Source organism: Diadema antillarum, unplaced genomic scaffold (assembly GCF_040938485.1).
Source record: "Diadema antillarum isolate AM-2024a unplaced genomic scaffold, OU_Dant_1.0 seq00001727_RagTag, whole genome shotgun sequence".
NCBI classification, from domain to species: domain Eukaryota; kingdom Metazoa; phylum Echinodermata; class Echinoidea; order Diadematoida; family Diadematidae; genus Diadema; species Diadema antillarum.
The window spans coordinates 163,652-179,684 of NW_027272414.1; the positions used below are offsets into that span (position 1 = coordinate 163,652).

Here is a 16,033-nt window from a genome sequence, read left to right on the forward strand (position 1 = left end):
CAAAAAGCAGGTATGTTCACAACAACCATTTCTTTAACTTATCATCTTCCTTTGAGGGCCTGTCTTATTTGTCACTTCGCCATCATAGCAATCTCCAGCAGACATATTGAAGATAGATTCGAGGGAGACTGTACGATGGGTAAGTCCCGACTCGTTGTGTGGTCAAAATAGTCATGGGATTTCCAGCATTAGTGTTGCACGGCTGATTGCTTTGTCGTTATTGCCCATAAGGAGGTACCTGAAATTATCATAACAGGAAATTATATAATGTACATGTCCCCACATTATTCGATATGCAACTACACTACACTGCAAAAAGTCCGGTGTTAAATAGTGAACACCGAGCTGGTGTTAAATTTTCGGTGCTCATTTATGGTGTTAAATTAACACCTCCGGGTGTCATTTCCAAATATAAAATTGTTTTTAAAGAGTTTCTTAGTAACTGCACTTCTTGTTGATTTTTAATTTAAACAAGACGATCAAGAATTTTACATTAAAATACTAGATTTTTGAAAAAATGTGAAAATAAATTTACACCAAAGTAACACCAGCTGGTGTGGTCTCTTATTGAAGCTGGACGGGTGTTAAACCATTGATATTAACACCAACAATATCAAATCAACACCATGTGGTGTCATTTTTTAATTAACACCAGTACAGTGTCAAAATAACACCAGGTACAGTGTCAAATTAACACCACGAAGTGTCAGGTGAACACTTTTCAACACCATCACAATGCATTTTCTACACCTGTGGGTGTGGTCCTCTATTGAAGTTTGACCGGTGTTAGATTTAACATCGATGTTTTTACAGTGTATAATAGGTAGCTAGCAATGACTGTTGTATAATTTGCAAATTGTTTACGATTTATTAAATTGTAGGCCTATTTAAAGGACAAGTCCACCTTCATATACATAAAGATTGAGAGAATGCAGCAATATTAGGAGAACACATCAGTGAAAGCTTGAGGAAAATCGGACGATCCGTTCAAAAGTTATGACTTTTTAAAGTATTTGAGCAGTCACTGCTGGATGAGAAGACTACTTCAGCGTATGATATCACATGCGTTCAACGATATATGGAAAACAAAAAGAGAATTTCACAAAACTCTACTTTTTGAATAAAGAGCACATTTCTTCGACTTGTTACTGACGTACATGTTAAGGGTGATATTATTCCCCCGGCCTTTTAAGAGAGAGAAGTCGAGTATTCTTTTGTTATGCGAGAAAAATTGAAATAATTATGTCGAATTTTCTTTATTCTTTCTTTATATCGCTGTACACATGTGCCATCACAAGCTATAGTATAGTCTTTTCATCCAGCTGTGACTGAGCATGCAGAAACTTCAAAAATTCATAACTTTCGAATGGATTGTCCGATTTTCCTCAAACTTTCACTGATGTGTTCTACTAACATTGCTGCGTTCACTCAACCCACATGTCTATGAAGGTTAACTTGTTCTTTAAGTACATTTTATGGCGAGAGTGGTCGTCGTATACAAGTGTAAAGCTATACGATTACCCTTCATGTCTGATGGTACCCACAACTGAAGATACGTTTGTCATGAGAATCCACTTCATCAGTTAATGATTATGCAAAGATAATTACGTACACGTAGGAAATTTAATATAAGATACTTTTACTTAATCACTGAATGCGTTGCTGCGGTTGTTGTTGTTGTTCGACTTAAAGGTTCTGATCTTAGCTTCTCTCCCGTGCTCTTTCAAAATAAACACATGTCGTTAAGCTATACAAAACACAAAGCACCTCTGTTCATGAATAAACATGTCTTGTGGTTCGAAAATCATGCTATTCTTGAAACGTTGCACACATGTACTGTTAAAGTGATAGTATAGTTTTGGTTGAGATAGAGGATTTGGATTTTAACTTGTTGCGAGATAATTAGAAACCACTTAGTATGTGGAAATATTTAAAAACTCATACAATTCTAAGAAGAAAATTGAAGTTTATTTCATGAAATGTAGTTTCGAAATGACTGAGATACCCGAAAATAAAGTAAAAGAAAGTGGACCCAACAAAAGTTGGGTCCAACCATTTAATAGAACCTTGTTTTATTTTTGGAAAGATCAGCCATTTCAAATAAACTTTCAATTCCTCTTAAATGTATGCTTTTTCAAATTCAATAAGAGATTTCTCATTTAACTCACAAAAAAGTTGGAAACCTTAAGGCTCCATCTCAACCAAAACTAAATCATTAGGTGATCCGAGTATCCTCTCGGATCACCTTCTGTATCTGTACTGATTCTTTTTTTTTCTTCTTCTTCTTCTTCTTGTTTTCTTCTTTTTTCTTCTTTCTCCTCAAAAGTTGTGTAGAGGTTAGCTCAGAAAGTCCTCTGCCTATCCAATTCAAACTTATTACATGACTGTATCGTATCCCAAAGACGACAGATCTAGTTCTTTTAGGCCCTATACTTTGTTATCGCTTGCCCAGCGGAGCGCGTGTATTAAGGTGTGTGGAACCAGATCCTGACTCCTGAGAGACCGGGGGAAGTGGTGCAAGCAACAGCCGCTAGGCCGATAACGACACGTTCTGACAGTTTCACCTAAAGCCTATATTTTCACCAAGCAAAGACAGTATTCTGTGAGTATTCAAGTAGGTCTACATCATAAATAAAACAAAAACAAAAACAAAACAACCGTACAGGCTTAAACGATCAATTAAATATTGGTTTATGTCGCTGTCCCGTGAAATCCTCGTAAATCAAGAAGTCAGGGGATTATTTATGGTTGAACAACGAATTTCAATGACAGAAAACTCTGAAACAATTCAACCGTCTGCCAGATGGAAATAGCTACTGTACTTGAGTGCATGCTAGGAAAACACATGTATCCCCACATCCATTGCACACACAACACAACCACATTCGTAACAAAAACACGCAATGCAAACAGGTATAGACATATACAGTTGTAAGCCTTGTAAACTATAGTGTTCACTAAACAGCAAAACAAAGAAGGAATACGGATAATGGGCTCTATAGGTTTATTTATGAGTCATTTCCCTTGAAAACATGGTCACTTAGTCTTGCCAAAAGGAACAATTTATCATGAAATTCTCAGTTCGAATGGGATACTATAATAAAGAAGATCTATTATTTCATAGTCAAGATTCCTATTATTAACAGCATTCTTGACATATAGAATTTATCATAACTGAAAAACGCGATGAACTCAACAGGACTGTATAACAACCTTTTAGAGTGTAAAATGGTATGGTACCAGTTAATACATTCTTTCACCTCCTCACAGTCCTGTGCTATGCTTGAAAAGAGCGTTCATTGACCGTTTTATGAGCATTTTGGCAGGAAAGATGGTAGATGCAAATCCGACTTAATTCAACTATGACCGTCACTCTGGTCACCACGTCATGATGCGATGCCACTAGTTTTAGTGCATTTTCATAGAAACTTGGTATTGAATATTTGGAGTGTATATGCCATCACGTTCAAGCACATTTATTATGTATTCATACTTTTTGTATACTTCACGCTCGTACGACCACTTAAAATAAACTGCAATTGCCTGTTAGTATAGAGACTAGTCATGTCGTTCAAACCGGCTGATATTCAACGGTGAATGATAGCCGCCGTAAAACCCAAACCAACAGCAGCAAATAGAAACATAATGATAGTCCCATTATGTTAGAGTTAAGGCTTTCCGTAGAAAGTTTGAAAATGAAAATTGTTTCACGCGGCAGTATAGTTTGTTTTGTATTATGCTTTCTTGCATGATATCATTTCTATTTGCAATACTATAGACGCGCGTTTGACATATAACAAACATGTTCGATTCTTTTGCAAATCTATAATGGGATACTTCTGCCAACGGACTACAGTATATAAGCCATTATAATACCACAAAATATTGTAATTACATTGAATTAAATTAGATTAATGCCCCGTCACTGACCAGGCACGCTAACCTGGAAACATTAAACTGCACATTACTTGAATATGAGACCGTTTTGAAGCAAACAATTTTCACACAACAGTAGATATATGATGTACTCTTTAATGAATCCCACAAGGATTGGAACAATCGTCCCTCAGTATTCCCACTGATTCCCACTGATCGGTTACTAACCACCCCCTTTAAAGTGCTGAATGACTTCGTCGCGCAATGAAAGTTTAATTGTGCTTACCGCGATTAGTTAAAAAACACACGGTGTATCTTGCATTCCATCAGTGAATTACTTCAGTGTGACCTAAGTTATCTCTCTAAAAGGGAGAAAAAAGTGTAATGCTGCAATTTACCCGCAATGGTATTTCGTCTATGCCTTTTTATTACCGTGCTACTGAAGCATATCCACTTTAAAAAAGGCATTTTGATAGTCAGTAATGCTTGGTTCGCTCATGGAGCCGCAACACAAATGGCTCCAGGGTTCGATGGTGGATCTTGTGTGAAAATACGACACTGAAAATGTGGTACTTTATAATTGTTGCAGCCTTTCATTATAGCCGTCGCAACGAGAACTCTCTTAGTAAAATATGAGTAGCTAGATTTTAACAAAGCTTTCAAGGATCATCCGAGGTCAATACATTATAATAACTAGATACCGTTAGTGTTAATAGTAAATTGCCCGCTTGACTGATTTCACTGCAATAATATACTGATACCAAGCACCGATGCTCACGTTCAGCTCCTGTGTACTGTATTATTACCGGCTGTCTATCGCCCCAGTCTGGCTCTACGGAGTGGGAATCTTTTACCAGCTACCTAGGGATATTTACTGTGACGGGGTGTTCGACCAGGGAGGTAAGTACGTGTATCCTATCCGTAAATGTCTACGTTCTATTTAGGCAGAAAGATCCGTCTATCCGGAGGAGTCTTTTGTTTGTTTGTTTGTTTGTGTTTTTGGTGTTTTTTTTTAACGTTATCCCTCTCCTCCGTAGACAAGGGGATCCTTGAAGCCAGACGCAGTCTCCACGGAACATTTCCCCGACGACCAGATACACACCGATCTTTCGGTCTACGTTCTATTGAGCTTGTAAGTCGAAGTTCAGGAATCAGGGCTTACGCTCTGGGATTGTATAGACTCACTCTATATGCGGTCACATAAATATAACAACCATCTGTGTTCTTGGTATCATTACCGTCACTGATATTTTGTGTGTGTGTGCGTGTGTGTGTGTGCATATCATGTTTATCGTATATAGGGCGGACGTCCACTTGGGCGCGGACAAGCCCCGGAAGGGTTGCGGAAGCAAATTTTGTTATTTCGGCATCCTGTCCGCGACAGACGCGGAATAACTTTGTGAATCGGCTTGTCCTGGGACATTCCTAGGACTGTCCGCGGACTGTCCGCGGACTGTCCGCGGACTGACTGCGGACAAACCTAGGAATCACTCCGGAAAAGCGCGAAATACCTCGGAATATGCTAATCGTAGCCGGGCAGCGCGGAAACATCTAGGATTACACCAGGAATGAACGCGGACAATCAGGATGCCTTCCGGACAACACAAGTTAGGCATGCGGACAAACTGCGGACAATACCAGGAAAATGGAAAGGTATAAATTTGGCGCTGACTTTGACTTTTCCTCATTTGACTGCTAGCCGTCATTGATGCTTCTTGTTCAATGTTGTGCTTCCGCAGTAGCGGCTGATATCATATTAATATGATTGGTCAATATTATTTGATAATAGAATGTGACCACCAATAGTCGAAGAATAGGATTGTCTGCATGTCGACTGACGACTCTTTTTTTTTTTTTAATTTGTCTCATCTGGGAGAACAATTATTTTCTCTGCCTGCAGTCACATGGATATTCGCAAACTTTTTGAACCATATATATATATATATATATATATATATATATATATATAAATATACATAAAAACATATACATATTCACCAACGGTTTATTTCTTCACAAGAAATAAACCGTTGGTGAATACAGCATGAACTTTGTTGCAGTTTTGTTACTTATATATATATATATTCTTTATTCCCTGTTTTTAGACCTGTCCTTTATCCATCGTGTACGTGTTTTGTCTGATACTTCTGTAGAGCATGCCAAAATGATCCTAATCATTAAATTTGTGTTTCTTTCTCTGATTTTTACCCTTGTGCATCTCTAACCCTCTCTTATTTTGATCACTTTTGAACATTTTCAAGTCCGAGAATTTTTTTTTTTCATGATTAGAGCTTACTAGCCTATTGTCAGTGAAGTGTAAAAATGGGGAAATATTTCTAACCTACTTTACTTTACTCTTTTTTTTTGGGGGGGGGGGGGTTCAGCTGGGCTGTCAAATTGGACAATCGAGTTTATTTGCAACTAAAACAAAAAGAGAAGAAAAATTATTAGGTAATAACAACCACGAAAATCATTCAGGTAAAGAATATTTCTGATGATTTGTGATGCTTAATGTGCACTTAAATATATACACTCAGCAAAAACAAAACAAAAGAAAGACAAAAATTCAACACTTTTTCGAGTTCATGATTTATTGCTTTTTCTCTCATTTCACTTGAATTTTGAAGTGACAGAAAATTCTTCATTTTCCTCCATCATCTTTAGCTTTCATTGTTATTTTGGGCTTCAAAGATATTACATTGTAATGAGACCACAGGTATATCTTTGCAATTGAATTCATGCTTTTTAGTGTGATGAATTTGTCTTTTCTTCTAATATGTTGTATCATTAGAAAGCATTTACGTATGAATAACAACTTGTTCATGTTTATATAATACATTAACATTTAGCCAAAAATTCTATGCTTTCTTTTTCTGAGTGTACTTCCACCTACTTTTGTGATTTTTCAGCTGGGCTGTCACATGGGACAACATGGTTTGTTTGCAAATATAATACGAAAACAAAATAAAGGAAAATGTACTATAGTAAGTAATAGGAACCAGGAAAGTCACTCAGATGAAAAATAATTTCTGAAAAGATCAAATCAAAACAAACTTACTAGGAAGTTAGGGGCTGATTTCACTTCTTTCTGGTTGCTTTTGGCACAGTCTCTACTACCTTCTTCTTTGCCTTCTGGGACCGGAAATTCCTTAGATTTACCTGTTCTTCATCACTAGACGAAAGGTGTGCCTGTGATGGAGATATTTGCATGGGGGCCTCGCCTCCCTTCTTACTCATTTTGCGTTTCATTGGCATGACGCTCGCGGAAAGTGTCGACATTTTCGTGTCTCGATCACAAAATTTCCGCATAGGATCCGGACACTTGCATATATAGATCCGCATCGGCTCCGCGCTGTCCTAAAACATTCCTGGTGTCTTCCGCTTTCATTCGGGAAGCTTCCCCACACCGCGGGATTCTTTCCGGAGCGTGTGCGGAAGGAGCGGAAGGGTTCCGGACAAGCGGGACATCCTCAGGACATCGTCAGGACAAGTCGCCGAAGGTGTCAGGAAGTTCATTTCCGCGTCCAAATTTTGGTCTCGATCAAAATTTGGACGCGGAAATTTTTCTCTCTCCCGAAGGTGCGGAAACGCCCGGACATGTTTAGGACAGTGAGCGGACACGTTCAGGAACGTGCGGACAGGTTCCCGAAGGAGTGCGGAATACCAAATTTGCATTCCGGGGCTTGTCCGCGTCTTGTCCGCGCCCTAGTGGACGCCTGGTCTTATTCATCTAGTTAATCTTTCATTCATTCATTTTGTAAAATTATTTATTCATTCATTTGGTACACAATCTATATATCTCCCTGCTCTGTCCAAGAATCTATGTAGCCTCATAGAAATGCGCAGCAGGCAAAAAGGAGCTAGAATGAGAGTCATGACCCTTAACCTCTTTCGCCTTTGGTACATTAGGCCACGAATGAAGAAATGGATAACTGACTGACTGACTGACTGACTGACTGAATGAATGAATGAATGAATGAATGAATGAATGAATGGAGAATGGATGACTAGATAAAAGAAGGAAGAACGGAAGAAATGTGTTGTTTTTAGGGAAGAATCGCGCCAATAAACCAGTTCACAGTTAGCTCATGGGCACAGTGGTACAAAATTTAATGATTTCTTATTTTCTCAATTGGTTAGGCACTTCACTCGTTTTCAAAGCAGCATGATGCATAAGCAAGCCCACAATATCATGGAATTTACGTTCAAACAAAGAATGAACTTACGCAGAGCAGGTGACAAGAATGGTCTGTCAATATTATTGACGCCTGTCCGGTGATCAGGAGGTCGTATAAGGTTCCAATCCTGCTCGAGTATGATCGCCCACGATTTTTGGGATCGCCTGTGGCGTCTGTCCGTCCGTCGTCCGTCCGTCCGTCGTCTGTCCGTAACGCTACAAAAACTTCAATAACTCTTTACTCTGGGCTTCAATTGCAATCAAACTTCAACGTTCAAGGGAAGAGGGTCATATAAAGTTTCACATTTTACCATAAATGAAGGCCACCACAAGGTCAAAGGTCACAATCAGGGGTCAACGAACTTTTAGAGCCCAGTGTTAAGTTTTTATGGCGCATTTCTATTATATGGGTCATAACTTTTTATCCATAGGTCCATTTGTGACTAAACTTGGATGGTTTATGTCCCTTGGGGAGTGGATGATCACCACAAGGTCAACGGTCACAAGCAGGGGTCAACGAACTTTTAGAGCCCAGTGTTAAGTTTTTATGGCGCGTTTCTATATGGGTCATAACTTTTGATCCATAGGTCCATTTGTGACTAAACTTGGATGGTTGATGTCCGTTGGGGAGTGGATGATCACAAGGTCAAAGGCCACAAGCAGGGGTCAATGAACTTTTAGAGCCCAATGCTAAGTTTTTATGGCGCGTTTCTATTATGGGTCATAACTTTTGATCCATAACTCCATTTGTGATTAAACTTGAATGGCAGATGTCCCTTGGGGAGTGGATGGTCACCACAAGGTCAATGGTCACAAGCATGGGTCAACGAACTTTTAGAACCCAATGTTACTTTTTTATGGCGCGTTTCTATTATGGGTGATAACTTTTGATCCATTGGTCCGTTTGTGACCAAACTTGGATGGTAGATGTCCCTTTGGGAGTGGATGATCACCAAAAGGTCAAAGGTCACAGGCAGGGGTCAATGAACTTTTAGGGCCCAATATTAAGTTTGATGGCACAACTTCTACTGTACGTTTATGGGCGAGACACATTACGGCATTCGCCTTGTTTATCATGGCTACTACTAAAACACGACTGACCAAATCAGTGCTTATTTACGTCGATGTATGGCGATTTGTCAATCAGTTGCAATGAAAACATCATGAATTTGAATAATAAAGCAGTACCCGCTGCATGCTATTAAGGATTAGAAACAACACTTGCTGTCGGGCGAAAGCTCGGTGGTCTAGTGGAGATGACGCCTGTCCGGTGATGATGGATGTCGTAGGTTACAATCCTGCTCCAGTATGTACGCCCATGATTTTTTATCATGGCTACTACTAAAACACTGATAAATTTAGTGCTTATTTACGTCGATGTAGGGCAATTTGTCAATCAGTTGCAATTATTTCATTGTTTTGAGTTGAATGCACAAACAAACTTTTTCTACCAATATTGCTAATACCAGGCTTGGTGTCAAGTGGATGACCTGCATCGTATAAGGGTTGCATTAATAATCATTACATCAGGGATGCTTATATTCTCATTTATTTCAAAAACCAATATGCCTAACTGTACAGATGACATTTTTTCTGCTCATGCGCAAAGTGGAACATTACTGTAAACTGGCTTATAGGAGAACAACATATTCATAGGACAATGATTCTCATTTGTATACCTCTGTCTCTTATACCAATTAAATGTTTGTAAGATCGCATTTGCTGGTCTACATTTTTAACAAACATGTCGGAGAAGGAACCAATAGGAATCAAACCTGTCATCTACTGCTGAAGTGTTGGGCGTCTGAACACTCTATACGTTGTTATTTTTGCGTACAGATATTTTCGCGAATTACGAGGTCACATACATTTTCGCAAGATGTTGTTTTTCGCGAATCGACGCCGACGCTTACGTTAATGCTCTATTAACACAGCGCATGGAGTCATTTTCGCGTGTTATTAAATTCGCGATCAAACTGTGATTCGCGAAATTCGCGAAAATTAAACCCTCGCGAAAATAACAGCTTGGTAATCTGTTCCTGGTTTTGAAATTAAAGGTCTCGCCAGTGATAGTCTGGTGGCCCAGTGTCGCTGAAAGAAACTATAGCTGTTATAGATGACAGGTTCGATTACCGCTGGTTCCTTTTGTTGGCAAATTGAAGAAAAGACGTCAAAACCCCATATCTTCACTCCTCATGCTTGATAATATCTTGCTCTCAGGAGAGCAAAATATGGGCTTGACGTGTTTATCAGAAAACATTATAGAAAACCGTCTTCATTTTCGTCACACAATACACGCAAAATATAGCGTATATTCTTAAGTGTGTGTAAATCGTTTCTTTTTTTTTTATGTATACACACGTGCAATGCACTGTGGATATAATGTTTGTCGAATATCAATAGGATAACCATTGTATATGTGTATGTTAACTATTCATGTTGACAATTTCATATACATGAGGAGCTCCCAGAGTATCTAAACGGCACTGTTTTGTTTTAATTGTTATGCATATTGATTTCAGCATCAGGGCAGACTGAAAGGTCGCTTTGGCGGAGAATTATCCAAGCTCAACGGCGCCATGAAGCGCCAGGTCTCGGGAGACGAACTTTCGGAGGAGCCGCAGAAGGAGTCCAGTTCCAGCAAGGAATCTGCGCGGTGTACAGAAGAGACTAAGTTTGTGGAGGGTCACCAGAATACAAACATTCTGCGAAGAGTCGCGCAGTGCATCATCCGCCGCAAGGGAGTCATCATCAGTTTTGCCAGCGCCATCTTGATGGCGTTGTACGGCCTACTCACCAAATTCATATCGCCGGCAGTCGATGCTTCGATGTTTAATTTTTACCAAAGCCTAGCGCTGGTTGTTGCTGCAGGACCAATCCTGATATGGAAGAAACTGTCGCTTCGTCAGCCGAAGAGAGTGTGGAGTGTCATGATCATCCGAGCTACGTTTGGCACTCTCTGTTCGATCCTCTTCTTCTACGCCATGCAGCTCCTTGATCTTTCTACAGCCAAGAGCCTCTATTTCACGGGTCCGATCTTCGCGACTGCCTTCGGTCGTCTGTGTCTCAAGGAGAGCTGCTCTTTTGTGAATGTCACCTGCGCTATCGTCAGTGTCGTGGGCATCTTCCTTGTCGTGCAGCCGTCGGCGATATTCGGTGATATTTCACCCGCGATTGATCGCAAGAGTGACTTTTATTTCGGAGTGGCTGCCGCCATCACAGCCGCCATGTTCAACGCGATGGCCTTGGTGTCGTCCAGAGAACTTGGACGATTGAAAATAAACGCCCACCTCGTGTCGTTCGTCTTCGGTTTGACTGGCATCGCTGCAAGCGTCCTCTCACTGACGGTGCAGAGCAGGTGGAGCAATCTGAGATGCGGGGGCGATCGGTTCTTTATGATGATGCTAAGCGGCAATGGAGTTATCATTGTGATCTTGGTTCTGATGGCGTTGGAAACAGAGAGTACAGCACTCGTTGCCATCATTCGCACCAGCGACGTCGTCATTACCTTCTTCCTTGACACGATCGTTTTGAAAACCTCGCCCAATGCAATAACCGTGGTTGGCGGACTCCTGGTAGTGGCAAGCGTCATCGCTATCACCTTGTCCTCTTGTCGAAAAGCACGGACTGAGATTGAATAGATTGCTGCAGATCGTACTATGTATCAGTGACTGTTTACTTCGATAGTGACATTTCAATTACATAAATCCTGACAAAGTCACACACACGCACACTCACGCGCACACACACACACACACACACACACATCATTACACATACATCAAGCCCGCTAATACCCTTATCGGTGGCGGGGCCACCAGAAATAGATGTCTTGCCACCACTTTTTAAGAAATTAAAGTTATAGTCCTGAATTTGTGTTTTCTCATTTAACCATGGTTGCCTGATTGCCGCTAGTGTTTCTGGCAAAACTCCGTGCTATATTTTACGGCCAAATTCGGCCAAAGAATTGTTTCTCACGGCCCATTTTTATCTATCAAATTTTAATGATAGAGCAAGGTGTTGGGTTAAACATAATCATTTCATGAATATGTGGAGTCATGAAAGATCATTGCAGTATTGAAAGATTTAATGTGTGACTTTTTTTCATGATAGTCACTGTATGCGAAACTTGCAACCCTTTATCAAAGCTGCCAATTTTCACATTTTCACATTCCACTCTTCCACAACGCATTTTCCCTTAACAGGGATGTCCATGCTTACCCCACGCGCCATCGTAATGATTTCCATTTGAATAACCCTAAACTCCTATTAGCTCAAAAATCAATTCGGCATAACGGGCCTGATATTTGGAATTCACTCCCTCTCCACATAAAACAGTGCACATCTCTCTATTCCTTTAAGGCAAATACAAAGAAATATTTCTTGGCACAATATCATACGGTACAGTAATCATTAAACATGTACCTCTTATACTCAACAACAAGGCAATATTTTGGTCCACCCCCTTTTCCCTTTCTTTTACTTTGCTGCTTGACCCTTCGCCCATATTATAAAATATTCAATCATTTTCTTAGAAGTGCTGACCATCAACACTTTCGCGCTTCATCACCTGCACACGCACTCACAGGCACCACTCCTGTTTACCAAGTAATTGTATAAAACTGGATTTACACGCATTTTAACATGGCCCATCCGTATTAGTGTTCAAGTACTACAATAAAAAATGGTAATTTAACTCTGGCTGTCCGTCTGTTCAAGCACGGCTTATAACGGCGGCCCTCTGCATTATATGTATATATTATATATTGTACTGTGAATCAAGTCATTATTGGCCATATAAACATTTTGTATGTTATTTAACGTTTCATTTGTCCTTATATACAAAATATGACTTACTATGTAATATGTCAATAATTTTCAGAATTGTATTTGTGTAATTGAACCTGCCTTTGTTATTTTTGTATTCTGAAAGAAAATATGAAATGCAGAAAATAAAATCTTTTCAAACAAACATTATCATCATGAATTAAGATCTACTAAATCACTTTATTTTCACTTTTTCTTACTTCCTGATCGCAGTAATGATTTAAAGCATGTTATCAAACTGCAAATCTTTATATGATTATAATCTTTATATGATTATAACGGTTTATTCAATTATGTGACTGTTTTTAAGTCATTTCATTTTCGACGTTTTCTTTGATGTTTTCCGGCCACAAAAAAAAAAATAGTGTTGAGCCTTGATACACACACACACACACACACACACACACCGAATATACATATATTCGCACTTATGTGCGTTTGTTTGCCTTTTCCTCTTTTATATATATATATATATATATATATATATATATATATATATAATATATATATATACATATATATATATATATATATATCCATACATAAAACACCTGTGTGTTTCTGTGTGTATGTGCACTTATATGTGCGTTTGTTTGCCTTTTCCTTTAAACCTTTATTCAAACGAGGGACTATAAGCATTTTAACATGACGTTGAATGTTATGTGTATATTAATGTTATCTAAAATTCTTATATATCTTCATGATTATCATAGGCCAACCGACCGCTCCATAATCGTAGTCGGGCGGACGGACGAACATTTAACCAAATGAATTATCTTTTTTTTTCAGACGGTGAAAGGTTTTAAACGTATTCTCCGTGGTAATCGTATGCACACACTATGCACACACACGTATAAACAATAATGACTAACATAAGTTCTAAAAGGATACTGGTGAAAACGGAGGTCATCAAGACGAAAAGTGAAATGAAAATGAATTAACGTTTATCATTCTGCATCTCGAATATTTTCAAGTGTTCAGTGAATAGTGAGTTTCATTATTATATAAGATTTTCTACTATACACACACCAATCGAATAACACATTCCAAAAGTTTAATTTTTAGCAAATCCTCCGAGGGAGCATGAGATGGATCATGTTATGCAGCGCATACTGTGTGCTGATGTGTATCATAGATATTACGCAAAATTATTGTGCAATTTTGAGTAGACAAAAGCTTCCGTACTTAAAGGATGTTTAACTACTTATAAAACCATTTGTGTGCATTTCTAGATAAGTTCATCTAAATTCAGTTCCTGTTGTGAATGTGCTTGCCAAATGCACTGCTTTACTCAATCTCTCTGAACATGTGCATCTTCAGAATTTCAAGTTCAGTTATTGGTTATCTTTGTGATTATTACAACACATGTATAGGTATATAATGTGTCTAAGGGAATGATGTAACAATGTAGCACGAGTGTATGTATAGCGGTGAAGACATAAGTCGTAAACCGGAATTAATGCAGGGATTGTCTTTGGTAACGGTAGGAAGAATTATGTATGTGATCAAGTTCATGTAGCAGAAAACTGACATATATAAGTAATCGCAGTCATAATGATATACTTGTTTATGTCGATAGATTAATTTTCACTTTGAAGTTGAATGAAGAAACGGTTATATGTTTTTATTCACTATTTTTTTTATTGTTAATTTGCGTTGATTGATTTGTTAACTATTGTGTTGTCTTTGTTGTTGCTGTAACACTGTATTCACGGCCTCTCTGAAAAACAGCCTCACCTGGCTGATCGAGGGCATTTTATCCCGTGATTAATAAAATAAAACAAACAAACAAACTAATAATGACGCATGAAAATCTCACCTATGCAAATTCTGTGCGAAGCAGACAAGCGCTGCTTGTCGTTTTCTTTGTTAATAAAAGTTGATATCTAATCCCCCGTGCAGAAGGAGCTTTGTATTTCATACCCACACGCCTATGACGATGTGACATTCAGTTCTTCATCAGTATCAGAAAGAAACATATTATTATGTTGACACGGTATATTTCATTTCGTTTCGTTTAAGCTCCTTCAAATTATGAAAATGGGTGTATAATATAAATAACGTGGAAGCAAAGCACTGAGACATCGTCGAGGCACCCAACTGTATAGGCCCTACACTCTAAGTAAATCTGTCACTCTTCACGCGGGAGGATAATGAACAAGTCAATTTGTGATGGAAATTCTAGTAAGGCAGCTCGGGTGATCATTGAGTTACGTTAATTTTTTTTAAACGAACAAATAAAAAGAACCCTTAATTTGATTATATCATCAGAACGATCATTTCAAAGTTAAGGTCCCATGAATACAATTATTGTTTTCTTGGCTAAATATGCGAGTACGTACGGTGGAACAGATTTTGATGTAAGTCATTTTGTCTCCTGGGATGAGTATGGATTGCACATTTTTTTCTGAAACACATGCATAAATACTTGGCAAGTCGATCGTTGGTGGATTGATACATAAATATAGGGCAAATAGGCCTATTATCCTTCATCATCATAATCACGGATACGCAGCAACAGAACGAATGTTCCATGATGCTGCAGATGGAAAACAGAATAGAAGCCTTTAATCAATTTATTTTCAAAGAAAAACAAAGCGATATTACACTAAGGGAACAAAACCCCGCTGGTTTTTGTACGAATTGCCCTTTTTCGTATTTTGAAAATTTTCTCGATCTTTTTGCACATTCCCCAAAGCGAGGACACCGATATTCATCAGATTTGGCAGACTAACTGCGGTCAATACAAACATTAATTTCAAGATGTAATTTGATGCAAAAAGAGAAGATGTTTGTGCATTCGTTGAAATTCCATTCTTTTTTAAAGCAAATATATGAATGATATATGTAGGGCCTAGAGCATGTATTTGTATGTCGTGATTTTGATAATTCCATCACTCGCACACAAAAGAAATACGATTCATTTAATATATCACCGAGCAGATTATGACATAATAATTGACACGTATTTGATTTGTGTACATAGGGAGATTTTGTTTGTTTGTATCAATACTTGAACTGAATTTAGTTTTCTACTCACTATACTCAAAAGGGCTATAAGATATGGTTACGATGTGAAAAAAAGGAGTCATCTGAAAACAGATAATAGGACAAGACATTATTATGATGATTGTTTGAAATCATTCATTAAAT

At 38.5% G+C, this 16,033-nt stretch overlaps 1 protein-coding gene across 1 annotated transcript; it reads left to right on the forward strand.

Moving 5' to 3' along the window:
• Positions 1-10,632: 10,632 nt before the first annotated feature.
• On the forward strand, positions 10,633-11,694 carry LOC139711899 (solute carrier family 35 member G1-like). Its single transcript, XM_071623745.1, has one exon. It carries the CDS (start codon positions 10,633-10,635, stop codon positions 11,692-11,694), a length of 1,062 nt encoding a protein of 353 aa, XP_071479846.1.
• Positions 11,695-16,033: the final 4,339 nt, after the last annotated feature.